General features: G+C 54.8%; 1 protein-coding gene across 1 annotated transcript in view; it reads left to right on the forward strand.

Annotated features, from left to right (window-relative positions):
* PNPLA2 (patatin like phospholipase domain containing 2) overlaps positions 1-19327 on the forward strand; it is a 32468-nt gene extending 13141 nt beyond the window's left edge. Inside the window, exons 2-9 of the mRNA XM_054390382.1 lie at positions 9463-9695; positions 9857-9922; positions 14024-14233; positions 15124-15184; positions 16669-16836; positions 17288-17420; positions 18135-18257; positions 19045-19327. Of these exons, the coding sequence (XP_054246357.1) occupies positions 9463-9695; positions 9857-9922; positions 14024-14233; positions 15124-15184; positions 16669-16836; positions 17288-17420; positions 18135-18257; positions 19045-19309 (1259 nt within the window). The 3' untranslated portion in view covers positions 19310-19327. The remainder of the gene's footprint in view (positions 1-9462; positions 9696-9856; positions 9923-14023; positions 14234-15123; positions 15185-16668; positions 16837-17287; positions 17421-18134; positions 18258-19044) is intronic.
* The last annotated feature ends 7660 nt before the right edge of the window (positions 19328-26987 follow it).

Genomic DNA, 26987 nt, shown 5'->3' on the forward strand with positions numbered 1-26987 from the left:
GCCCTTCCTTCAGCATCTGCCCCCGGCTGCAGGAGCTGGCTCTACCTGAAAAGCTCTCTTCCTCTTGGTGCTTCCACCTGCCCCACCTGTGTGGTCAGAGGAGGTGTTGCTTTCACAGGCAGATCAGGATCCCTGGGAATCCTTTCTTCCTTCCTTTCTTCCTTCCAGTACCTGAAGGGAGCTACAGAAAAGCTGGGGAGGGACTTTTGACAAGGGCTTGGAGTGATAGGATAAGGTGGAATGGATAGAAGCTCAAGCAGGGGAGATTTAAACTGGAGAATAGGAAGAAATTCTTGACAGTGAGGGTAAGAGGACACTGGCACAGGTTGCCCAGGGAGGCTGTGGATGTCCTCTGCATGGAGGTGTTGCAGGCCAGGCTGGCTGAGGCCCTGAGCAAGCTGTGCTGGTGGGAGGTGTTCCTGCCCATGGCAGGGGGCTGGAGCTGGCTGAGCTTTGAGCTCCCTTCCACCCAACCCATTCAATGTTTCTGTGAGTTGCTCTGGTAGGACATGTAACCCTCAGTCAACAGCACAGTGGGAGAAAGACTCATATTATGGTTTGGGTTAGAAGAGACCTCAAAGCTCATCCAGTTCCTACCCCCTGCCATGGGCAGGGACACCTCCCACCAGCACAGCTTGCTCAGGGCCTCATCCAGCCTGGCCTTCAACACCTCCAGGCAGGAGACATCCACAGCCTCCCTGGGCAACCTGTGCCAGTCTCTCCCCACCCTCACTGCCAAGAATTTCTTCCTACTTTCCAGCCCCTGATGGAAGGGCTTCTGCCACAGGGAACAGCCAGGCAAGCATCAGAGCTGTCTGCAGACTGAGTGGGTGTGTGCTGGGGGGAGAGTTGTGTTTTCTACCTGTGTATCACAAAAAAAATAAAGCTTCCTTCCTGTACCTCTTATCAGGAGCAAAGTCAGCTGAGCTGTTTCTTATCTGACAGACAGAATATAGGAGAGAAGGATTGAGCAAAACCCCTTCAAATAAATAAAAACAAACACCTCAGAAAAACAAAAATTAGGGAAGTCCCAGCAGAACAGCTCGTTCTGGGACAGGGAGTTTCTCAATGTTATTGCCTCTCAGGAAGCTGTGCAAAGATTCAGTGCCTTAAAGGCTCCACTGCTTCCTGCCACCCCACCAGCAGCAAATCTTTAAACATCATAGAATAAGAAACTGGTTTGGGTTGGAAAGAAGCTTTAAAGGTCATCTGGTACAGCACCTCTGCAGCAGCAGGGCCTCTTCAGCTAGAGCAGGTCCTTCAGAGCCCCATCTAACCTGCCCTGCACTGCTGCCAGCCATGGGGCAGCTCCCACCTCTCTGGGCAGCCTGGGCCAGGCTCTCCCCACCCTCAGGGGCAAACATTTCTCCCTTCTCTCCACTCTCCAGCTCCCTCTTGCACTTCAAACCATCCCCCCTTGGCCTGTCCCCACAGGCCCTGCTCAGAAGTCTGTCCCCAGCTTTCTGCTCAGCCCTTGAAGCACTGCAAGGCCACCAGAAGGTCTCCTGGAGCCTTCTCCTCTGCAGGCTGCCCAAGCCCAACTCTCTCAGCCTGGCCTCCCAGCAGAGGGTTCCAGCCCTGCCAGCATTGCTGTGGCCTCCTCTGGCCCTGCTCCAGCAGCTCCCTGTCTGTGCTGAGCACTCCAGAGCTGCCCCAGCACTGCAGGGGGGTCTGAGCAGAGCACAGCAGAGGGGCAGAATCCCCTCCCTGCCCCTGCTGCCCACACTGCTGGGGATGAGCCCAGGCCAGGCTGGGGATGGGCTGGCAGCACTTGGTGCTGGCTCCTCTCCAGCTTTGCACCCCCAGCACCCTTCAAGTCCTTCTCCTCAGGGCTGTTCTTTATGTTAAGAGTATACAATTTCTGGCAATGCTTTCAGGCTTCTGTCCAGGATTTTACCCTGAAATAGAAGAGTTGTCACCAGCTTTCCCCCTACCACCTGAAAACTTCTAATTGCAAATCATAAGGCAAGGCTCTCACTTTTTCTCCTGTTGGCATCAGTGTGTCTTTGGGGCCCCCTTTGACATCCATGCAGCCTGGCTGAGAGGCAGTTGGGGAACATCTGGGGTCAAGTTCCCATTCAGGACGTGCTGGCCTTGATTCAGCTTAGCTCAACCAAAGGTCTGTCTGCTTCTTGCTCTCTTGGGACAACGAGTGGAAACCAGGTTGCTTCAGTGTGAGTGTGGGAAGAGGAGCAGAGGTCCTGCCAAGCAGTGGGAGCTTTCAGAAGCTATGGTTACTGCCCACAGGAGCTGGACTTGGCCTTGGGTCACCAGTGTGTTGCTGTGCCCTGTGCCTTGGGTGAAGGAAGCAGCCAGTGAAGGTCTGTTAATTATTTTCTGGAGCTCAGCTGGGCAGGGTTTGGTTCAGTGCCTCTGTGTTTACAGCCTTCTGTTGTGGGGCCGGGGACTGTTCTAATTAGGACTCCATCATCTCCTGGGAGAGGCTGGGCAGGAAGAGCATGGGCATGGCTTGCTCTGGGGGCTTGGAGAAGAGGCAGGTGCTGAGCTGGAGCAGCTTGGGGCTTTGTGCTCAGGAAGAACCTATGCTCATCATCAGAGAATGGCTTTTAGCTCTTCCATGGGTGAGGGACAGCAACAGCTGAAATAGGCAACCAAGCTAAGGTGACCTTGAGGGAGATCATGCTGCTTATTTCCTTCTGACTCAGCCTATTCCTAAATTCAGCTCTGGAATGAGACCTACCAATAGGGGACACAACAACTCCAATGATATTAAGCAACCTTCTGAGTGGAAAGCAGAGTGTGAAGATTGTAGCTGGGGACTCTTGAAGAGAGCATCTGTGCTGGGGAGGGACTGTTCAGAAGGGCCTGTAGTGATAGGACAGGGGACAGTGGTTTGAAAGTGGAGCAGGGCAGATTCAGATTGGACATCAGGAGGAAGTTCTGCACAGGGAGGGTGGGGAGAGACTGGAACAGGTTGCCCAGGGCTGAGGTTTAGGTTTCATCCCTGCAGACATTCAAGTTCAGCTTTGCTGTGTCCCTGGGCAGCCTGCTCTAGCTGGAGGTGTCCCTGCTGCCTGCAGGGTGGGGGGTGGACAGGATGCTCTTTGAGGTTCCTTCCCAGCCTGATGTGATGTATGAGTCTGTGAGTATCACACAGACATCTGTGTGATAGACAGCTCCAGCAGCTCCAGAAGGAGGTCCCTGGTTACAGACCAGAGGAGCTGGGTCCTGGCCTGAAAATCTTGCACTGCAAAGAGCTTGTCCGTTCCATCCACACTAACAGGGCACTGGGGTGTGGGGGAATGTCCAAAGCTCCTGTTCTGCCTTCTGCTAGCTGACTTCCTTCCAAAGTATTTGGTTTTGGTGTGTCTGGGCAGCCTGGAGCCTTAGCTGGGTGATGGGACTGAGGAGAGGGGAATGGTGCCTCCTGTGCTGCTGGAGTGGAGGAAGGAATCCATCTGAGTTCCTGGGGGTGCTGAGTGAGAAGGAGGTTTAGTGAGGATCTGCACACTGCCCTGCCTGCCCCCTTAGTCCAGACATCTGCAGTCAGCTGTGACCTTCCTGTCTGTGCCCCCTGCCAAGAAGGGTCAGGAGGTGCTGTCCCTACATCCATCCATTGTCTGCCATCCTCTCTTCTCCATCCCTGTTGGAGAGCCTTTGCTTCAAGTTTGCATTCTGTTTGCTGCTGCACTAGGCAGAGGGCAGGAATGGTGGCCCTGCTGCAGATGTGGAGCTCTTCCAGAAGAAACAGCAATGTCATGAGTGGGCCTCAGTGAGAGGAGCTCCTGGGTGCCATGTCCAGAACGCCCCTCTGCCTCCTCTCCCTCCTCACTCTGCTCTCCTCCTATTTTTGTTTGTCTCTTAGGCTTTTTTTTTTTTTCCACTTGAAATACTTTGAGTCAACTCTGGTTTTGCTGGCTGGCAAATGGGTATCACCCACAGCAGCTTGCCCAGGATCACCTCCAGGAGGGTTTGGAAGCTCTCCAGAGAAGGATACTCCACAACCTCTCTGAGCAGCCTGCTCCAGGTCTCCAGCACCCTCACACTAAAGAAGTTTCTCCTCCTGGTCAGGTGGAACCTCCTGGGTTCCACTTTGTGCCCCTTGGCCTGTCCCTGGGCACCACTGAGCAGAGTCTGGCCCCAGCCTCTTGCCCCCCACAGCTCCTTTAGCTCTTGCTGAGCATTGCTCAGCTCTCCTCTGGGGCTGCTCTTTTCCAGACTCTCAGCCTTTGTTCCTCACAGAGCTGCTCCAGACCCCTCAGTAGCCTTTGTTGGACTCTCTCCATCAGTTCCCTGTCTCTGGAACTGGGGAGCCCAGAATTGGACTCAGTGCTCTAGCTGTGACCTCCTTAGGGCAGAGCAGAGCGGGAGGAGAACCTCTCTGGACCTGCTGGCCACACTCTTCTTAATGCATCCCAGGAGACCATTGGCTTTCCTGGCCATGAGGACACATTGTTGACTCATGGGGAACTTATCCAAATTCCAGGTCCTCTGGAGAGCTGCTTTCCAGCAGGTCAGCCACTCACCTCTCAATAAGTTCAGGTGAAGCTGGCTTGATAGAGATTAAAAGCAGCTGCCCCCAGGTCTTTGTCCCTAGGTCTTTGCCTCCAGGTCCCAGTAACTTGCTGCAGAAGGAGCAGGGGATGAAGCAGCAGAGGTGGAGCAGGTGGCCTCCCCCTTTCTGGGAGGAAGGGACACGTCAGGGTAGTTCAGGACACAGCTGCCTGATGCTCCTTTGCGTCATCAGTACTGAAATTGAGATAAGGCTGCTGGCCCTGCAGAGGTTCCTGTGTAACAGGAGCCACTGGTGGGGGGAGGGGAGAAGGGGACAGGGCTGTGCTGGTGGGGGCAGGGCTGTGCTGCTGCAGGTGGAGTGTTCCACAGAGGAACGTTGGCTTAGCACATGTGTGCAGGGAGAAGTGTTGGGTTAATGGGTTGGTGAAGGAAAGGAGATGTTTTCCAGCCATTAGTGGTTGTCTCAATTCCTTGGTACCTGCCTCAGTAAGGGAGGAGGAACTTAATTTAGCTTTCTTACATCACCTTTGTGTCCTGAATCACCTGATCCATCCAAAACCATGAGAAACCTTTCTGTGGTCTGGAACTGGCACTGGTTTAGTCCTTGTAATAATTGACAGCTTGTGGCTGACCCTTGTAGGGACTCATCCCTGGACCATCTCATTCAGCTGCTGCCTCTAGCAGGCTGTGAGCCAACTTTGAGCTGGTTTTCCTGGAAGAGCACTTCTGGTAGTGATAGGACTAAACCACTGTCACCTCTTCTCTCTCTCTCTCCCAAATGTATTTCCAAGAGGGCTTGTCACCTGACATGGATCTCCATCCGTAACCCTGCCTGCTTTGGCTGACCCCTCAGCCAGCTTTATTTCCAGGAAAGCTGATGGTGCTGCTGAGCACCCTGTGCCCAGCCCTTCCACACAGCTTTGGGCCAAGTCCAGCACAGGCACAGGGCTCCTAAAACTGAAGCCATGGATGCAGAGGTGAGGATTAGGCTCTTTTCCCCAGTCTCAGGGGATAGAAGGAGAACTGGCCTGAAATTGTGCCAGGGGAGGGTTAGGTTGGAGAGGAGGAAAAATTTCTTTGGTGCAAGAGTGGACAGGGATTGGCAGAGGCTGCCCAGGGAGGTGGTGGAGTGCCCATGCCTGGAGGGGTTCCAGAAAGGTGTGGCCATGGTTTGATTGCCATGGTAGGGTTGGGTTGCTGGTTGGACTGGATGATCTCAGAGGCCTTTTCCAACCCAAACAATTCTGTGATTCTGTAAATAACAGCAACCAGTGTGAAAGAATGCAAAGAATGAACTCACTAACGATTGGATGTGAGGAAGAAGTTGTTCCCCATGAGGGTGGTGAGACACTGGCAGAGGTTGCCCAGGGAGGTGGTGGAAGCCTCACCCCTGGAGGTGTTTGCAGCCAGGCTGGATGTGGCTGTGAGCAACCTGCTGTGGTGTGAGGTGTCCCTGCCCATGGCAGGGGGTTGGAACTGGCTGAGCCTTGAGGTCCCTTCCCAGCCTGACAATTCTGGGATTATATGATTCTATGAGTAGTAATTCTTCTTTGCCCTGTTGGCTGTGAAATAGTAGCAGAGGAGGCAGCTGCAACTGGAGCCTCCCCTCAAAGGCTGAGACAGGCTGTTCCTGGCATTGTTGGGACTTGGGTTTGTTTTTGTTTTTCTTCAAAGGCTTCCAGCTCACATTTTAACCCAAACAGTCATCAGCTCCATTTCATTGCTGTTGTTTTCAATGTTGCTGTCAAATCTTTCTGCAGGCAGAGGTGACAAGTCTGAAAGCAGCCTTCTCCAAGCACCACCTCTTGGCTGACCCCTCTCAGCACAGCCTTTGCACACAGATTGTCCTCACAGCTCAGCACCCACCTCCCATTTGGGCTTTCAGCTCAGCATTTGCACTTGGATTTTCCTGGCTGGTGTGGCCATGGTGCAGGGCAGGGTTTCACAGAATTATAGAATGGTGGGGGTTGGAAGGGACCTCTGGAGATCATGGGAGTCCAACCTCCCTGCTAGGGCAGGTTGATACAGGAACACATCCAGACAGGCCTTGAAAGTCTCCAGAGAAGGAGACTCCACAACCTCTCTGGGCAGCCTGCTCCAGGGTTCCACCACCCTTGAAGAAGTTCCTCCTCATTTTTAGATGGAACATCTTCTGTTGAAGTTTGTGCCTGTCTTGCCACTGGGCAGCACTGAACAAAGCCTGGTCCCACACTCCTGACCCCCACCCCTGAAGCATTGCTCAGCATTGATGAAGTCCCCCTCAGGCTGCTCTTCTCCAGACTGTTCAGCCCCAGGACTCTCAGCCTTTCCTCACCAGGGAGATGTTCCAGTGCCCTCAGCATCTTTGCAGTCCTTTGCTGTCCCCTTTCCATCAAATCCCTGTCCTTCTTGCACTGGGGAGCCCAGAACTGGACACAATATTCCAGGTGTGGCCTCCCCAGGGCAGAGTAGAGGGGCAGGAGAACCCCTCTCAACCTGCTGGCTATGCTCTTCTTGCTGCACCCCAGGAGACCCTTGGCCTTCCTTCACTCAGGTTTTAGCTCTGTTGTTGTTTCTTTGACTTTCTTACCCTTGTCCCATGTGAAGGTGCCTTAGGGAGCATTGAGTCTAGAGAAGGGCCATGAGGAGGAGCAGAGGGCTGGAGCACCTCTGCTATGAGGACAGGCTGAGAGAGTTGGGGTTGTGCAGGCTGGAGAGGAGAAGGCTCCCAGGAGACCTTCTTGTGGCCTTCCAGGATCTGAAGGGGGCCACAAGAAAGCTGGGGAGGGACTTTTGAGGGTGTCAGGGAGGGATAAGACTGGGGGAGAATGGAACAAAAATAGGAATGGGTAGATTCAGATTGGATATTGGGAAGAAGCTCTTCCCCATGAGGGTGGTGAGAGACTGGCACAGGTTGCCCAGGGAGGTGGTAGAAGCCTCATCCCTGGAGGGTTTTGCAGCCAGGCTGGATGTGGCTGTGAGCAACCTGCTGTGGTGTGAGGTGTCCCTGCCCATGGCAGGGGGTTGGGACTGGCTGAGCCTTTTGGTCTCTTCCACAACAATTCTGTGATTCTATGAGTGCTGATCAATAATTCCTCTGGGGCTGACTTTCTTCATGTGGGGAATGTTGTGCATGTGGCTACTCTCTGGAGCAGGGCTGGGCTCAATGGCTTACTGCTAATTAGGAGAGATCAGAATTAGGCTGCTAAACATTGCTGCAGGACAGAGCAGAAGACTGGGATTACAGTGCTAAAAATTGCTTCAGAGCAGTGAACTTGGATTTTCTGCTAAGTTGCTACTTCCCAGTGCCTAAAATCCTGACCCCAGAGTCCCTGGTCCTGTTCAAGGGTCCAGTTGTGTGCATGCTTGAGCTACTGGTGTTGATGAGTTTCCCAAGCCCAGAGTCACATTCCCAGGCTGTGTGGCTGGAAAACATCTTGCTGCTATTGCAAGAGGGAGGGATGTGTCACCATAGCATTGAGGGTGGTGTTGCTCTTATCTCCATTTATTTATTAACCTGGCTCTAACTTGGCTTCTTTCCTTCTGCTGCCTCCTTTCTGCAACTGGGAAGCGAAATGGAGGCATTGCCAGTTGCCTTGAGCTGCTAGGTAGTCTTTCTTCTTTGGCCAGGATCAAAGCTTCAGTTCAGAGAGCAGTTTCAATCTCTTCTTCTGGTCTCTTTAATTCTTCCCCTCACATTCTTCTCATGCATGACCCTGCTGCCCCAAGAGTGCAGTGCTTGGCTGCTCCTTCAAGGAACTGTTTCATAGATTCACAGAATGGGTTGGGTTGGAAGGGAGCTCAAAGCTCATCCAGTTCCAAGCCCCTGCCATGGGCAGGGACACCTCCCACCAGCACAGCTTGCTCAGGGCCTCATCCAGCCTGGCCTGGAACACCTCCAGGCAGGAGGCAGCCACAGCCTCCCTGGGCAACCTGTGCCAGTCTCTCCCCACCCTCACTCTCAAGATGTTCTTCCTCATCTCCAGTCTCAGTCTGCCCCCATCAAGCTTCAATCCCTTCCCTCTCATCCTGTCACTACAAGTCTTTGTAGAAAGTCCCTCCCCTGTTCTCCTGGAGCCCCTTCAGGTACTGGAAGGCTGCTGTAAGGTCTCCCCAGAGCCTTCTGTTCTCCATGGTTGTGTCCTGTGCCTCAGCATGGCTGGGAGGTGGCTGTGGTACCAGCAGTCAGGGTGTGCAGAGGGCAGCATGCTGAGGGGTTGGCCTGGGAGGATGTTTTTGTTTTCTCTGCTCCCATCCCTCCTTTCCCACTGCAGACCCCTGCTTGGCTCCTAGTGGCCAGGGGATAATGGCCTGAGCAGATGCCTTCCCTTTTGTGCAGATGAGGTGTCTCCTTTCCTCCAAACCCAGCTGGGGCACTGTGGGAGGGGTAAGGCAGGCATGCCCTGAGGAGCCCTGCTTCCAACAGGGCCTGGTTCAGTGCCATGGAAGGGGCAGGACACAGGAGACTCTGCGGGAGGCATGGAGTCACCTAACGGTGCTGACTGTGCTGTGTGTCCAGCTTGCTGACCTGAGATGTGGCTGAGTTCCCAGCAGAGCTGAGGGAAGGCACCAACATTCCTCTCTACTAGCCCTGTGCTTCCAGGCAGAAGACTCTTTCCTGCCAGGAAAAAGAGGGCACTTAGTGGAAAAGTTTTAGCGGTGGATGTTTTGAGGTGGATTCAGCCATAAGCTCCAAGCCCTTGAAGCCTCTCCCTTGCTTTGTGTTCTCACCAGTGAAGCAAGACCTAAGAAAGCTCCTGCTGCATGTATTCTTCCTTGACTTCCTAAAACATCAGTAGGGTGAAGGGTAGCTCTTGGGGCTGGGCTGTGAGGGTTAAGACAGCAAAGTGCCCTGAGTTATCTAATGCAGCCCCTAAAAGCCTCAGAGCTGCAGTTAGGCTCAGGCAGCAGGGAGAAAGCTCTGAGTAAAGCTCTGCAGGAGGCTTTTCTGTGCCTCACTTTGCAAAGCAGAAGCCTTATGGTGCATTTCTCTTTCTCTTGTTGCAGGTGAGGCTGGTGCCAGCATTATCCGAGCCTCCAAAGAGGCCCGGAAGAGGTTCCTGGGCCCACTCCACCCTTCCTTCAACTTGGTGAAGACCATCAGGAACTGTCTGTCCAAGGCAGTGCCAGAGAATGGGCATGAAGTTGCAGCAGGACGTTTGGGTATCTCCCTCACTCGAGTCTCTGATGGAGAAAATGTCATCCTGTCCGACTTCAATTCCAAGGAGGAGCTGATCCAGGTGAGTGGAAGCTTTCTGCAGAGGGCCAGGCAGGAAATTCCTGCACTCCTCTTTTGCTTTGGGCTCCCAGTGTCCTTGCTACTGGACTAATAGCATGTGGCTGAGAAGAGTAATGGGGTCAGTACCGTGGAGCTCCTGCTCACATTCTCTTTCTCCTGCAGGCCTGTGTCTGCAGCACCTTCATCCCTGTCTACTGTGGGCTGATACCTCCAACCCTGCGTGGAGTGGTGAGTAAGACCCTAAGGGGCTCCTTCACTAAATCAGGCCCTGAGGAACGGGAAGACAGAAATACTGGTGCTCAGTTTGAGCAGTCTCCTCACCTGGCTGCTGGCAGCACTTAGCCTGAAGAGGCAGGAGGAAGCCCCAAACAAGCAACTTCCAACAGTGGATGTGCCTTCAACCCAGTGCTGTTTGCAGTTACCCTTGGGTTGGCAAAGCCCTTTAAGATCCAACCACTCTATAACTCTGCCAAGGGTGGTGCCAAACCAGGTCCTCAGCACCACATCTCTGCCTCTCTTTAATCCCTCCAGGTGATGGGGATTCATCACCTCCCTGGGTAGCTGTTCCAATGCTTCAGAAGAAGTAAAAAAGTTCACCTAAACCTCCCCTGGGGCAACTTGAGGCAATCCTCTTGTCCTGCCACTTCTTCCATGGCAGAAGAGGCCAACCCCACCTCACTCCAGCCTCGTTTCAGGGAGCTGTAGAGAGCAATGAGGTCTCCCCTCAGCCTCCTCTGCTCCACACTGAACACCCCCAGCTCCCTCAGCTGCTCCTCTCCAGACCCTTCCCCAGCTGTATTGCCCTTCTTTGGACCCTATCCAGGACCTCAATGTCCTTCTTGGAGTGAGAGGCAGAAGTGAGAGAGTCAGCAATGGTTGGCTTTGGCTCAGCAGCTGCAGGCAGGGCTGTGGCCCATAGTGGTGCCTCTCACCTGATGCCTCTTTAGAGTTAGTTGAGGTCAGTGTGGGTCAGGCAAAATTCCCCATTTCCAGGCTGCCTACAATATCAGGGGGGTTGGAATGTGCAGCTGACCTGGCATGCTGAGGGGTGACTTCTGCCAAGATTCCTCCCGGGGGAAAAGTGTGGAGGGAATATATGAGATGAGGAAATGAATTCCTGCCTCTGCCCCAGAAAATCCTGGCTCTGTGGCTCTGGAGGGGAGGCTGGTGAGGGGAAAGGTTAAACTGTGTTGTGTGAGCCTGAGAAAAGGTTTTGAGGCAGGACTGTGTGGTTGCTGGCATGGCCAGGGTGAGTTCTCATGGGGAAAGGTGTGGAGGGAATATATAAGATGAGAAAATGAATTGCTACCTCCTCCCCAGAAGATCCTGGCTCTGTGGCTCTGGAGGGGAGGCTGGCAAGGGGAAAGGTTAACCTGGGCTGGGTGTGAGCCTGGGAAAAGGTTTATGAAGCAGGAGTGTGTGGCTGCTGGCATGCCAGGGGGGACTGTGTGCCACAGGACAGGTGGACAGGCACGAGGACCACTTCTCAAGGCAGCCTGGTGGGGTGCAAGGTGTGAAAACCATTTTCTGCCTTCCTCCTGACACTTCTTTTAGTATTCACTTCCTTGAGCTCTGGTAGCCCAGTGAACTGGATGTTGAAGATGGGTGGGAGGGAGGAAAAAGAGTTCTCAAATGCCAAGAGATGGACCTGTCCACACCCTCTAGCCTTGAGCTGTGAGCTGAACCTCTGATGAGGCTCAACAAGCTAATTGCCAGGTCTTGGGAGGGAGGGCCCAGGACATAAGGGAAGGAGCTGAGTGCCCACAGAATCAGAGCTTCATAAAATGGTTTGGGTTGGAAAAGACCTTAAAGATCATCTAGTTCCAACCCCCCTACCTCCCACTACCATCCAGCCTGGCCTTGAACATCTCCAACAACAGAAGAGAACAACCATGCTGTGAGGACAGCCACTGTGTGGTGTCAGCAGAGCCCAAGGAGGAGCTTGGGCAGTGTAACTCCTCCTAGCTTACAGGGATGACTCCAGTCATGAACCATCCCCCAAAAGCTGCTGCTGCTCATCCACAGAGCTCCAGCTCTGTGCCTTCAGGAGCTTTGCAGGAGGTTGGAGGGTGCCCAGGCTTGGGTTGCCAGAGCAAATCCTAAAGGAGCAGTAGCTTACTCGAGGGAGGAGGGGTAATCAGCATCCCCAAGGATTGGGGTCTGCACAGCTATCCTTGGATTTCTCTGCAGTCAGAAGCCTTTGCCTGTCAGCTTTACTATATTGAAGCCTCCTTTCTGTGTGCTGCTGATGCCACCCTCAGGGGCTGTGCACTTCTGCAGCCTCACTGCAGCACCAGGGTGGCCTTCAGTGGCCAAAACACTTCCCTCCATCCAGCTTCTATGATTCTTTAAACAAAGCTGGTGCTGCCTGCTTTGCTTTGCTTGCCTGCTGCTTCCCACCCAGCCTGACCTCACCCTTGCAGAGGGAGTCAGCCAGAGGTCCCCAGTTCCAGTGCCTGGAGCACTGAAGCTCTTCACATTGAGGGTGGGGAGACATTGGAACAGGCTGCCCAGGGAGGCTGTGGGTGTCTGGAAGTGTTCAAGGCCAGGTTGGCAACCTGGTCTAGTGGGAGGTGTCCATGCCCATGGCAGGGGGCTTGGAACTAGATGATCATTAAGGTGCCTTCCAACCCAACCCATTCTCTGAATCTATGACTTTGTGTTTGAACCTATCCAAAGGGTTCCAGGCAGCAGAAGGGAAGATCAACCCCGATCCAAAGTCAGCAGAGCTCACGAGAGCTCTGAGTTGTTCACAAGGGCTTGAGTTGTTGCTCTGCAGAGGTCTCAAACTTCTGCTCCTTTGGCTGGACTAATGTCCTCTTCCTTTTATCTGCTGTATGTTCCTTCCTGTGCCAAAGGCCTGTGATAGGGATTGTCTTGCTCAGCTCCTTATGCAAGTGTGCTCCTGCAGCAGATCCCTTGAGTGCAGGCTGCTGGGGTTGCCCTTCCTGCGAGGCGAAGGCAAATGTGTTTGTGCTACGTAGGTACAGGACGTTCCCTGATAACAGGGAGCCTGTGAGGAGCAAACCCAAAGTCCCTTGTGCTCTGTTATCACCCCACAGCAAGCAGCTTCCCAGCATGTGTGGGATTGCTGCTTAATAAGGCTGCAAGCAGCACATCAGCTGCTCCTGCCCTGATGTCATGATCCTGCTGCCCATGGGGACTTGGCTCCGAGCCTGCTCCTTGTAAACACAAGTGGGAAATGGCACAGAGTGACAGCTTGGGACAGTGCTCATTTGCTGGTGGTGTCATAGCAGTCAGTGCCCCAGCAGTGTGGCCAAGAAGGTGAACAGCATCCTGGCCTTGGAGCAGCAATGGTGTGGGCAGCAGGAGCAGGGCAGGGGTTGTTCCCCTGTACTGGACACTGCTGAGGCCACAGCTTGAGTGCTGGGTTCAGTTTTGGGCTCCTCACTCCAAGAAGGACATTGAGGGGCTGGAGCAGATCCAGAGAAGGTTGTAGGCAGCCTGGAAATGGGGAGTTTTGCCTGACCCACACTGACCCCAACTAGCCCTCAAGAGGCATCAGGTGAGAGGCACCACTATGGGCCACAGCCCTGCCTGTGGCTGCTGAGCCAAAGCCAACCATTGCTGACTCTCTCACTTCTGCCTCTCCTCCAAGAAGGACATTGAGGGGCTGGAGCAGGTCTAGAGAAGGGTAATGAAGCTGGGGAAGGGTCTGGAGAGGAGCAGCTGAGGGGTGTTTAGTGTGGAGAAGAGGAGGCTGAGGGGAGATGTCATTGTTCTCTACAGCTCCTGAGAGGAAGGTGGAGCCAGGTAGGGGTTGGGCTCTTCTACCAAAGAAAAGAGACAGGATGAGAGGAAATGGCCTCAAGTTGCACCAAAAGGAGGGTTAGGTTGGACATGGTGAACAATTTCTTCCCCAGAAGGGTTGCCAGGCCCTGGCCCAGTCTGCCCAGAGCGGTGGTGGAGTCCCCATCCCTGGTGGGCTTGAAGAGCTGTGTAGATGTGGTGCTGAGGGCTGTGGTTCAGTGGTGCCCTGGCAGTGCTGGGTTAATGGTGGGACTGGATATGATCTGAAAGGTCTCTTCAACCAAAACAATTCCATGTTCTGTATTACTGGACTGGACAGCAGGCAAATCCCAGAGAGGTGCAAGCCAGCGGGCCCCACAAGTGCCTTTCTCTTTGCATGCTCCTGCCCAGCACACCTGAGCATGGAATGAAGGGCCTGGAGCAAAAGGAGGGTTTTGCCTGCTGCAGTGCTGGTGGCTGGGCTCTGTTCTCCTCCCCAAGCTGTGGGCACAGCCCTGAGCAGGGGCAGAGAGTGACAGAGCCTGGGAATGAAGAGCGCTGCCCTTGTCTCGCTGGCAGAGGTACGTGGACGGAGGGATCTCTGACAACCTGCCCCGGTACGAGCTGAAGAACACCATCACAGTGTCCCCCTTCTCAGGGGAGAGTGACATCTGCCCCAGGGACAGCTCCACCAACATGCACGAGCTGAGGGTCACCAACACCAGCATCCAGTTCAACCTGCGCAACCTCTACCGCCTCTCCAAGGCCCTCTTTCCCCCGGAGCCACAGGTGGGTCTGGCAGCACCACGGCCTGGCCACAGGCAAGAGGCACTCGAGCAGAAGCTTCCAGACACTCTTAGTTGTGCCTCTGCTCTTTGTCTGGGTTTTAACCTTGACATTATCAACCCAGGGACTTGGCAGGCCTTGTCTGCCTGCAGCTGAGGGTCACCTGCTTTTCCTTCTTGCTGGACTGGTGGCAGCTGCTTGGAAAGTATTCCCCTGTCACGCTCTCCAGAAGCCAGGCTCAGCTGTAAACAAGTGTGGAAAATTTCTAGGCACAGCCTAAAACTACCACAACAAGGCTGTGCCAGCCATCAGAACCAACGTGCTCTTGAGTGGTTTAAGGTCAGGATGGAGCTGCCAGCCTGCAGCCACTGACTGTCTCCTAAAAAGTGCCAGCAGAGCAGCTGGCACCACGAGAGGTTTTGCCTGCTTCTGAGCAAATGCAGCCTCGGGTGGCCCTGCCATTTGGGCACAGCAAGCCTCTGTTCATGTGCTGGATGGCTTGGCCAGGATTTTCCTGCCCCCTCTCTAGTCTTAGCTGGCTTTATCCACAAACTCAGTGGCTGGGCAGTGCTCTGGGCTGCTTGTCACAGTGACTCAGGGGAAGTTGCCCACAGCATCATCAGCCCCAGACAGGGAAGTCAGGTGGCTGCAGCTCTAAGCGCATACATAGGTCAGATTCCAGGAGTCCTTTCCAAACTGAACTACCCTGTGATTCCCAGGTTATGCCTCCCACTGCTGCTCACAGCCCAAGAAGAGCTGGCAAGGGTGAGAGTTGACCTTGGGATAGCTCAGGAGCGAGGAGAATTGCTCTGAAGCCAGCAGTGAGCTGGGTGTCTGCCCTGCTCCAGCAGACAGCCCCCCCATGAGCCGCTGTTGCCTTCCTCTGCCCACAGGTGCTGCGGGATATGTGCAAGCAGGGATACCGGGATGCACTGCACTTCCTCAAGAGGAATGGTGAGCCTCTCCCTGTGCCTGGCTGCACTCACTTGTTCTTCTGGGCCAGGCTGGGGGACACTCAGTGGTACACAGGGACAGTAGTTGATCCACGGGACAGCAATGTGACCAAGAAGGCCAATGGTCTCCTGGGGGTGCACGAAGAAGAGCGTAGCTAGCAGGTCAAGGGAGGTTCTCTTCCCCCTCTACTCTGCCCTGTTAAGGCCACATCTGGAGTATTGTGTCCAGTTGTGGGCTCCCCAGTTCAAGAGGGACAGGGGTATACTGGAGAGAGCCCAATGGAGGCTGTGAGGGTGATGAAGGGACTGAAACATGTCTGATGGGGAAAGGCTGCGAGTCCTGAGGCTGGAGAAGCACAGCCTGAGAGGGGATCTGAGCAATGTCTATAAATATCTGGGGGGCGGGTGTCAAGAAAAGGGGCCGGGCTCTTTTCAATGGTGTCTGGTGATGGGACAAGGGACAATGAATACAAACTAGAACCCAGGAGGTTCCACCTCAGCATGAGGGAGAAACTTCTTTAGTATGAGAGTGCTGGAGGCCTGGAGCAGGCTGCCCAGAGAGGTTGTGGAGCCTCCTTCTCCGGAGAAGCCCCATCTGGATGTGTTCCTGTGTGACCCTGCTCTGGCAGGGGGGTTGGATTGCGGCGGATCTGCTGAGGTCCCTTCCAGCCCCTACCCTCTGCGCTGGGCAGGCGGCAGGGCGGAGCTGAGCCGTGCCCCGGGGGGTAGCGGGGCGGGGGTGCCTTTGCTGCCACCTAGTGGCAGTGTGCGGCTGAGCAAGCGCCGCTGGCTGCTCGGGGACCTGCCCGAGGTAAGAGCAGCCATGCAGCTCTGCTTCGGGATGAAGCTGCAGGAGGCAAATCTTGCCTGCAAGGCTGGCAGATTATAGTAACAAAACGCTGCCAACCAGCTCCCTGTGAGGAAAAGTTCGAATTTCTGGTGGGAAAGAGGATTATCTTGAATCAGCAAGGACTCTGACTAGCATCTCCTCTAGGGAGACCTAATAGCAACCTTCCAGTACCTGAAGGGAGCCTACAAGAAGGATGGAGGGAAACTGTTTACAAAGGCCTGCAGTCACACCATGAGGGACAATGGCTTCAAACTAGAGCAGAGCAGATTTAGATTGGATGTGAGGAAGAAGTTCTGCACCAGGAGGGTGGTGAAACACTGCAACAGGTTGCCCAGGGAGGTGGTTGAGGCCCCATCCCTGGAGATACTGAAGGTGAGGCTGGAGAGGGCTCTGGGCAACCTGACCTGGTAGAGGATGTCCCTGCTGGCTGCAGAGGGGTTGGACTGGATGAGCTTTGGAGGTCCCTTCCAACCCAGACCATTCTATGATTCTACAGCAGCACTGGAATAGATGGAAGCTGAAGAGGCTGGGTATGATACCCATCTGTCTGAGGAGGGCTAGGGGGGTGTGAGCACTGACACTCTAAAGGCAGGGCAGTTGGGTTGGTATCCTTATGGTGTGACTTCTCTTCTCAGGTCTCCTTCATCGTCCGGGCCCTGCACGTCCTCTCCTTGCCCTAGAAGCCCCCCAAGGAGAGAAGAAAGAGGAAGAAACAGAAGCTGAGGACGACCCTGAAGACAATGCTGCTCTTGCTGTTGTTGAGGAGCACATATTTGAACACTTGCCTCCCAGACTGAACCAAGGTATAATCCAAAGGCAATCTCCCTGTGCTGCCTGCTCCCCCTCAGAGGCTGGCTGGGGAGTGTGGGTGCTGCTTCTGGCTGGGAGTGGACATACCCAGGGACTGAACTGGCACCTGCTGATGGTTAGGTGAAGTTGGGCCCCCTTAGATAAATTGTGGCTTGCCCTGTGGAGGCTGAATTGGGAGAGTTTGGCTTATTTGACAGTGCTCTGCATGGTGCAGAGAGAGGGGGATCTTGTTGCTCACTCCTTTGGGAGTCCTGTAAAGCTAAAAGCTGTTCTCAGCTGTGCTCAGAGAACTGCCACCCTGAAACCAAGACTTCCATGAAAAGTGGAAGGTGGGGAGGGGAGACATTAGTCTGGGCATCTTCTTAGATCTTCTGGCCATCTTCTTAGGCCAGGGAAGGGATAATCCTATTGTGGGATTTCAGCTGTGTTCTCTTCTGTCTTCAGCTCTTCTGGAAGCTTGTGCTGAAAGGAGAAGCTTCTTGGATGGCATCACCAACATGCTGCCTATCCGTGTGGCCACAGCAATGATGGTGCCCTACATGCTGCCTCTGGAGTCTGCAGTTTCCTTCACTGTCAGGTGGGCCTTTGGCTGCTTCCCTCACTGAAGTCTTTCCCAGTGCAGCAGAGTGTTTGATGGAGCTGGTGGAGCATGAATGGACAGATCTGGATCCTCTCTAGCTGGTGGAGTTCTAGGGAAAAGAGTTCTTGCCACTCACCAGGCATATGGGGGTGAAAGAAGCCAGCCAAAACTTGTCCTGCCTTTCTGTGTCATGTACCTAGAGCAAATCCTTCAGCCTGAAGGGAGATGGTTGTTTGCTGGAACTTGCCCTAGAAAAGAATGATCAATTTTGGAGCCTGGAGAGAGATTTCTGACCTGGGAGTGCAGGGCTGAAAGCAGGAACCACAGGAGAGGTTGTTTGCCCCTGGAGCAAGGGGTTGAGTAGCTACAGCCATTGCCAGCTCTGCATTTCCTTGGCTGGGAGGGCAGGTATCAGACTGCTGCTTGGTGCCAAGCAGCCTCTGAAAGCTTTCTGCAGGAGATAGTTTGGGACAGAAAGTCTTAGGAGAAATCCTCTTTCCAAATGTGAAAATGAAGGACAAGTATGGAAAAGAACAAGTTCCTGGACTGTGCTCAACCTTCACAACTTTTCCCCTTAATTCTGGGGCTGCTGTGAATGGTTCCCAGTGCCTCTGTCACTAAAAGCCATGAGCAGCTATGGACAGGAGGCTGCTCTGCTGTTCTTGCCATCCTGTCCTTAGTGTGTCCCAACTAATGGCTGTCTCTTCCCAGGTTGCTGGAATGGCTCCCAGATATCCCTGAGGATATCAGATGGATCAGGGAGCAGGTGACTGACATCTGCAACTACCTAATGAAGAAAGCCAAGAAGAAACTGGGCAGCCACCTTTCAGCCAGGTATGGCAGCTTTCCTCCACTGTCCTCTTCTGGGGCAGATTTCCCTTTTCCCCTTTCCCCTTTGACTTCCACAAACTCCACTCCACTGGAGCAGAGCAAGGCATAGACTGACCAGAAGGAGTTACTGCCCAACCCAAGTGCAAACCTGGATCAGGCTCTCTCAGCTTCCTTAACTGTTGGATAGACTCAGCACATGGCCTCCTCCCTTCTTCCCCTCACAGGGCAGCCTCTCTAATGAATCAGAGTTGTGTGGGTTGGAAAAGCTCTCCAAGATCTCCAGTCCAACATCAACCCAACCCCACCATGGCCCCAGGTGCCATGGCCACAGCTTTCTTGAACACCTTCAGGCATGGGGACTCCACCACCTCCCTGGGCAGCCTCTGCCAATCCCTGACCACTCCTGCACCAAAGAAATTTGTTCTCATCTCCAGCCTAACCCTTCCCTGGCACAATTTCAGGCCAGTTCCTCTCCTATCACCTGAGACTAGGGAGAGGAACCCAACCCCCACCTGACTGCAGCCTCCTTTCAGGGAGTTTGGAGAGAGCACTGAGGTCTCCCTCAGCCTCCTCTTCTCCAGATTAAAGAAGAGTCTTCTCACCCAAAGAGCTGGTGGTCTGACTAACCAGGAGATGTGAGGTGGGGGAAATGGGGCACACACAGAGACCTCTGACAGAGATCCATGCAGCCAGGGGTAGAGCAAACCAGCTCTGTGTTCCTGGAGCTGTGCTCTGGCCACCTGCTTGAGGCTCCTCACGTGCTGATTTTTTGCATGTGTTTGCCTTTCAGGCTCTACTACCACCTGGAGCTTGGAAGGCCCCAGAGCTTGTCCATTTCTTCTGCCCCTGCTCGTGGTCAGGCCCTGCCCATGTGGATGAGAAGCAACAGGTCCCTGTCTGATGTCATGATGAAGTGGGAGGAGTACCAGCGCCAGCTCATGCTGGGCTTACTCTGCATCAACGTGGACATGCAGGCCTCCCTCTTCCCTCAGGAAGGGTTCCAGATAAAGCTTCCTTCTCTAGACTGTGCAAAAGAGTGCCTGCCACTCTTCTGAGCCTCCTCCTGCCAGGGGATGAGGGTGGGTGGGAAGGGGAGGGAGCAGTCTCCCCCCTGAGCAGCAGCCTGCCCTGAGCGTGCTGCCTGGGAGGCTTCCCTGGGGGGGGCTGCTGGAACTGACTGTAGCCATTCATTGCCTGCTGGGCCAGGCAGGGGCCCTCTGTCTTCAGAGACACTTGGGGGGTTGATACCTTGCTGCAGGCCTGTGGTGAGGCCTGGCCATTGCTGGTGGCCAGGCTGAGGCTGCCCCAGCTGGGCTGTCCCAAACGATGCACTTTGAACTGCCGTTGGCTTCCGACTGCCAAATCATCAGGACGTAGATGACACTCTCAGGCTCACACAGCTTCTAGCTTCCTTGGCTTTTCAGAGCATGAATCTTGGTTTGCCTCCAGCCACCTGGCATCCCTTAGGCTCTTTGTGCTACTGAAAGATGAAACAGCCTCGTGCCAAACCAGTCTTCCTCACGGCTTCCAAATCTCTTCTTGACTCTTTCTTCTTTGCTGAAGCCGCATCCTTTCTGCTGTCCTTCCACTGCATCCCCACCAGAAGCCAGAGCTTGGCCCTGCTGCAGACTGCCCTGGGACTGCAGAATGTGGTCAGAGTTGATTCAGGTTGTCATGGTCTCTCCCTGTTTGACTTTTGTCCTCATGGAACTGCTGCAGCTTGAACTCGTAAGTGTTGAGCAAGTGGTTGAGTTTTGAATGAAGTAATTTAGCCAGAATTTATGGTTTGTTTTTTTTTGACCAGGGCAATGTGTTGAGTTTGAGGCTCCATTCCTTTCACCATGAATGGAATTAGCTTGGGGTTGCCCTGGAAAAGCTCAGCCTCACTGTCAGGCTGAGCTAGGAGCTGAAGCAGTGTGAAGTGCTTGTAGGAAGGTGAGGTTGTGCTGGGCTTGTGGTGGAGTGTCACAGGAAGTGCTGGGGAGGGGACTGCTTCTGACAGGAGCTGCCCTTTGCTCCTTGAGGGACCATGCAACTGAAGGAAATTCCAAGTGGCTGCTACAGAAGGGACCTCCTGCCAAACCAGCTCCATCTTTTGCTGGAGGAGATTAGATGCTGAGGCTTTGGAGGGGGAAGGACTTAGGCTTGCAGCTACACCACCCTCACAGCTTGCCTGGCTCGTGGTGTGGCTGGCAGGTACAGCTCTCTAGCTGGCACCAGCAGCAGCATGAGAAGTGGAAGTGCAGTTGGGAGTGTGGGAGCACACACAGCCCACTTGGAGCAGGCTGATTTTTGTCTTGGCCCATGGAAGAGCAGAGGAGCAGGACTGTGCCTGGTAAGCTTCTGCCGTCTCAGTGGTGGTCTGGGTGGCACTTGCTGTGCCACTGGGAACTCTTTTCCTTCACAGGGTGAGATGTGGCTTCCTGTGGGGATTGCATCTACTTCTACCTTAAATCCTTGCACTGTGACACACAAGCAGCTCCTGCTGTCTGTCTGCAGTGTGTCTGGCTGCATGAGGCATCTTCCACCTCTCCTAGCACAAACAGCATGCCACTGGCCAAAGCAAACATCCCCTGCCCCTGCTGGAGACCCAAAGTACACAGCCTAGATGTGCAGTAGCAATTTCTAAGAAGCTCTCCTTTGTTGGCACTTTTGCTTTAGAAAGGTTAAACTAACCCCAAAAGTTCTACTAATGAGCTGGAGAAAGCAGTGAGTCACTCAGCTCTGCCTGCACCAGCAGTGTGGGCTGAGGTGGTGGCTGCTGCTGCTTCTTCCTCCCAGCACCCTTGTGTTTGTGCTGGAGACCCTGACAGACACTGGCACCCTGGGAGGCAGTAGGCTGGGCAAGATGTGGTGTAATGCCCAGGAGACACCAGTGCAAAGATGAACTTGTGATTTAGGGTATCACCCCCACTGTCCCCTTCCCCCCACCACCTCACCCCTGGGTATAACCTACCTGTGTGACACAAAGGGGCTGCACAGCTTCTGAAGCAGCCCTGCACTTCTGCAGTCAAGCTGAGTACTTAAGCTTCACGTAGTTTAGGTAGTTAAGGTAGAGGGAAGCTGCTACAGGAAGAGAGAAAAATCCCCAACCAGCCAACCAAAAAAAAACCCAAACAAAAAAAAACCCCAACCAAAACAAAAACCCCAAAACCACAAATAAGCAAAATAAATTAAAAAAAAAAAACAACAAAACAAACAAAAGAAAAACCCAACCAAAACAAAAACCAAACCAAACAAACCCCAAAAAAACAAACCAAAAACTTGGAAGGATTCTGAAACCAGAACAGGAATTATGGGATTATGGAACAAATCCATTTTAGGGTTGTCTAAAGCCTGTGGATCAAGTTTGCTGCTGGCTGGCTGGTAATTCCAGTCCAAGTGAAGCAGGCAGCAGCTGCTGTTGGTTAGCTGGGAGCAGGCTGGATGTGATGAAAATGGGAGTTAAGAGCTGTTTGTGTGTGGGGGGTTGGGGTGGGCTTGCTTTTTGCACTGCTTTCTCTGGAGCAGTGGCACATCCACCACTGCTTGGTTTGCCAGGTGCATGTCCCTTGTCTCTGAGGGAAGAGCTCCCAGGTGTTGAGTGGCAAGAAATGAAGTCATCTCTCTCGTCCAGAAGCAAAACAGCTGTGAGGGCAAAGCTGGAGAAGGAGAATGTTGTGCTTGCAAGCTGCTGGCTGGCCTTTTGACTCTGCCTTGTGTTTAATACGTGGGTGGAGAAAATGATGCAACTACCCTTTTATTATTATTTTGTATCCCTTCTTCCTGGACTGGTAGAACCACTGAGCAATTATGTAAACCACTAAACTATGAAAGCAAATCCTCATGGCAACAGAGCCAGCTAAGAGTTGGCAGCTTGGCACTTTTTATCCCTTGGATCTCCTCTCTAGAGGTTCTCCTTCTGCAGCAGAACCAAGTGGGCTGTGGCCACTGTCTGCCAGTGCTGCAGTTCAGAGGGCTTGCTGGTTCTGGGCCACCATGCCAGGCAGAAGGCCTCTGTGTTTCACCTCCTCTGCCCTTCACTTGGCTCTTCTAACCTCTCAAAGAGAAGCTTTTGCACACTTCAAACTGCAACCACAAACCAAAACCTGGCTTTAAATCTAAAGGTCTGACTGCAGGGAGGAAACTGCAGTTTTCCCTATGCTAATTGACAGGGTGTGGATGGATACTGGGAAAGCACCACTCTGGATTAACCCTTCCTTCACCTCTGCTGATTCCCCAATGCTCTGGCTGTTGTCTGATAGCTCTCTGACTTTATGCATTTAAGCTCTGATAAAGCAACTGCAGGTCTCAAAGTACCTCAAACTACTTTTTTCTTCCTCAGGCTTCACCTCTTTCTTTGAAATTCTTGCTGCTCCTTCAGTGCAGAGCACAGAGGATGGAGAACTTGGGGAGGATCTTGCCTGCTGATGCAGACAGAGGGCTGTAGCTGCTCTTGATTGAGTAGCTTTTTGCTGTGCAGCGCTGCCTTGTCCAGATCAGACCCTACCTCTGAATTCCCTGGAAGCTGGCTTGGATATGGAGGGGTTTGTTAGTGCTGAATGGAATCCTTCAAGCCTTAGTTCTCCTGGCACAGGTTGTCTTCTGGGCAGCAGTTGCTGCTTCACCTCCACTTGCCAGGTTCAGAGGAATAAGATCTGTAACAGCTTCTCCTCCTTCAGCCAAAGGTGTGGCTGTGGCTCTGGCTGGTTGTCAGGGCCTGTCTGCTGTCCAGTGTATGGTGCTTGAGAGATCAGGTTCCTGGACCAAAAGTTCAGCTTGCCATCTGTTGTGGGTCGAATTAGATCCCCCCAGTAAGCTCTTTTCCTATTCACGACTAATATCTAAGCTAGGGACTGGCTCAAACCACTACACCATCCACATCCAGTTGTCCTTCCAGCATTCATCTGAGCTCTGCAAGAGTCCCACCCAGCCCTTGCAGTTGCCACAGCTTCAGCTGCAGGGTCTGTGCGTTCAGAAACCCACTTGGTTTTGTTCTCCTTCCTGTGGTAAACTGGCTGCTTCTACCAAGGCTAACGGTGAGCTCCTTGTGCATCTAACCTGCTGTAGAGTTTTTGTTGCTGGGCACAACAGCCCCTGGCTATGGCATGCTCTGTAGGCCACCACTCCTATGGGGGAAGGTTGGGTTTGGCTTGCTGCCTGCCCTACTGCTAACAGGGTTGCAGGCTGCTTTTCAAGGGGCAGGAGAAAAGGCCTCACTTCTGACCACTGTCTCTAGGACCTGAGAATGGTTTTTCTCATGACTTCTTTGCCAGGGCTGTGTATCTGCAGCACTCAGACTGGAGGGTAAGAGAACCTGCTGTGGGCCAGCAGTGGATGTTCCTGCTGCTCACTGTACAACCCCCCAGTGCTTTTGTCCAACTGAAAATGACTCTGGCACCCCACTCCTGCTTTCCTGGGGTGGGTGTGGGAGAAGCACTCCAGGCTCCACGTGTGTGTGTTTCCCTCCGGGGTCCATCTCTGCCAGGCACACGCTGGAGGTGGTGGGTGGCAGGGCTCAGCGTGGCCAAAGAGAGCCTTGGCGGCAGGTTTCTCCTGCTTTGTTTCTGCCTCCTCCTGGCCGGGCTGCGGCGCCAGCCAAACACACCCTGTGCCTTTGCAGGGCCCTGCGGCTCCCTCCCTGGCTGCCTGTCCAAATGCAGCAGCGTTTGCTCCTCGCTGCCTCTTGCCCACGGGGGGGACGTTGCTCCATCTCCGCAGGCAGCTCCAGCCCTCCGGCTGTCTGCTCCACACCAGCCCTGCTGCACGGGGAGGGGAAACCTCTCGTTCCAAACAACAGCCACACAGATGTGACTGTTAATACTTCTTTCTCCTGGGGCTTTTCTCTTGCTCTTGGAAGCAGCATATTCGAGCTACTTAACACCCAGGGGCTCCACTGCTGCCACCGAGTTGGAGGAGAGCCTTGAGCACAGCACAGAGGGTGGCAATCACTGATGTTAGAGCAGCACCAGCACACACAAGTCACCTCCTCACACGGCGAATGTCACTAAGTAGTGTTCACAGTCACTTTAAAAGTTCAGTATTAAATTGCCAAGGCTTCCCCCCCCCCCCTTGTTGTTTCTTTCTTATTTTTTTTTCCTTAATGTTTTGCTGAAGAAAATGTAACTATTTATTTTGGCAGAAATATATCTTCTAATAAAAACTTTCTCAGTATATTCACTTGGCTGTGGGACTTTTCCTTGCATTGCTCATTTAAAGGTTGTTTTTTGGTGGGGGGGGTTTTTTGTTTTTTTTTGTTTTTTTTTTTTTTTTTTTTTTTTTTAACAGTGGTTGGATGCCCTGTCTGAGATGGGTTTGGTTTTGCTGGAGCCAAATCCTCTTGGGGTAAACAGGTACCAGCATGAGGGGAGGGGAGCACCAGAGTGGTTTGGGCCAGCTCTGACCACTGGTACGAGTCTGGGTTTTATTGGAGCTTCTGGGTGGACTTATTTTCCTCCTCTATTTGGCAGCGGTGAGGCCACAGCTGGCCAAGGAAGCTACCAGCAGCCTGGCCTGGATCAGCAGTGGTGTGGGCAGCAGGGCAGGGGTGGTGCCCCTGGACTGGGCACGGGGAGGCCACGAGTTGAATGCTGGGTTCAGTTTTGGGCTCCTCACTCCAAGAAGGACACTGAGGGCTGGAGCAGGTCCAGAGAGGGCAACTAAAGCTGGGGAAGGGGCTGGAGAAGAGGGCTGGGGAGGAGCAGCTGAGGGAGCTGGGGGTGTTCAGTGTGGAGCAGAAGAGGCTGAGGGAGACCTCATTGCTCTCTACAGCTCCCTGAAAGGAGGCTGGAGCCAGGTGGGGGTTGGGCTCTTCTGCCACGGAACAAGTGGCAGGACAAGAGGATTGCCTCCGGGGACGTTTAAGTGGGACATGAGAAGAAACTTCCTCACGGGAAGGGTTCTGAAGCACTGGAACAGCCGCCCAGGGAGGTGATTGAATCCCCATCCCTGAGAGGGATTAAAGAGAGGCAGAGATGTGGTGCTGAGGGACCTGGTTTGGCACCACCCTTGGCAGAGTTAGAGAATGGTTGGATCTTGAAGTTGCCTTTTCCAACCGAAACAATGCTGTGATTCTAAAGCGCCCTGTGATGGGGATTGCAGGTGTTTGCCACCTGTGAGAGGGTTAGGGAAGATCTGAAACTTCTCTCAGTCGGGAGCATCCCTTGGGGAAGTTTCACCCTCTCTTTAGGAGCTGCTGGTGTTTGTTATGTACATCCGGGTCGCATGGAAACCAAAAGCCCTCAGGCTCTGGGAACCCCAGGGGCTTTCCTTGGTGCAGCAGAGCCGGGCATCGTTCCGGTGCTGCCGCGGGCTGGCATCCCCGGGACAGGGATCAGCACATCGGCTGGGGTTGATCCCTGCCGCTGCTGCGGGGTTTGGTCTTCTCTTTTTTTTGTCTCCAGTGCCAGCAGTAGACTGTAGACAGACACCGCGCTCGGGGCCGTGACCGCCGAAGTTGATCTTTCTCCCAGAGACCAGCCAAGGGGTGCCGGGGAGCGCAGTCTCCAGCCCACCGGTTCCGTGTCCTTTGGGGGGTGGTTAGGATCGGCTCGGTGCTTGGGGCAAGGGGAAGCCGGCCCTGTCCCGTTGCTCCTTGGCTTTCCCGGGCCGTGCGCCGGCTTTGCCTTTGCTGGCGGCGCCGTCCCGCCGCTCCCGGGCCGTCCCTTGCCGCTGCTCCCATCCCGCCGCTCCCGGGCCGTCCCTTGCCGCTGCTCCCATCCCGCCGCTCCCGGGCCGTCCCTTGCCGCTGCTCCCATCCCGCCGCTCCCGGGCCGTCCCTTGCCGCTGCTCCCATCCCGCCGCTCCCGGGCCGTCCCTTGCCGCTGCTCCCATCCCGCCGCTCCCGGGCCGTCCCTTGCCGCTGCTCCCATCCCGCCGCTCCCGGGCCGTCCCTTGCCGCTGCTCCCATCCCGCTGCTCCCGGACGTCTCTTGCCGCCGCTCCCATCTCGTCGCTCCCCGACTGTCCCTTGCCGCCGCTCCCGTCTCGTCGCTCCCCGGCTCTCCCGTCCCGCCGCTCCTGGACGTCCCTTGCCGCCGCTCCCGTCCCGCCGCTCCTGGACGTCCCTTGCCGCTGCTCCCGTCCCGCCGCGCCCCGGCTGTCCCTTGCCACCGCTCCCTTCCGCCGCTCCCGTCCCGCTGCTCCCCGCCGTCCCTGGCCGCCGCTCCCGTCCCGCTGCTCCCGGCAATCCCGTCCCGCCGCTCTCCCTTGCCGCCCGCCCGCGGCCCCGCTCATTTCCGGGTCGGGGCTCCCTCCAGCGCTGCCGGCGGCTCCGCTCCCCCGGGCAGGGCGGCCGCAGGTGCTGGCTCCGCTCCCGCTGCGCCGAGCCAGGTAAGCGCCGTGAGGGGCTCGGCGGGGGCGGGCGAGCCGAGGGCGCGATGCTCCCGGGCCGGGTGGTCCCCCCGGCGGCTGGCTGCCCCCCCGCCATTTGGTCCGGCCTCGGGGCAGGACTCTCGGAGGTGTTGAGGAGCGGCCGCCCCCGCCAAGGGCCCTGCCGGCGCCTCCGCCTCGTCCGCCTGCTCCGGCCCTGCCCTGCGGCTGTGGGACGAGGGGAGCGGAGGGCTGGCTGGGGTCCGGCTGCTGAGGGTGTCCGTGCCGGTAGCTGCCTCCCCGCTGGCAGCCGGCGGTGCTTTGCCGGTGGAGGACGAGTGTGGAGGATCCGCAGCCCTGTGCAAAGCCCTTTCCCGCCACAGCCGCTCCCGGGGGCCGGGGACTGCTGCCCTGGTGGGCTCCATCCCTTCCACCTTCTGCCTGC

The sequence above is a fragment of the Indicator indicator genome, chromosome 21 (genome assembly GCF_027791375.1).
Source record: "Indicator indicator isolate 239-I01 chromosome 21, UM_Iind_1.1, whole genome shotgun sequence".
Taxonomy (NCBI): Eukaryota; Metazoa; Chordata; class Aves; order Piciformes; family Indicatoridae; genus Indicator; species Indicator indicator.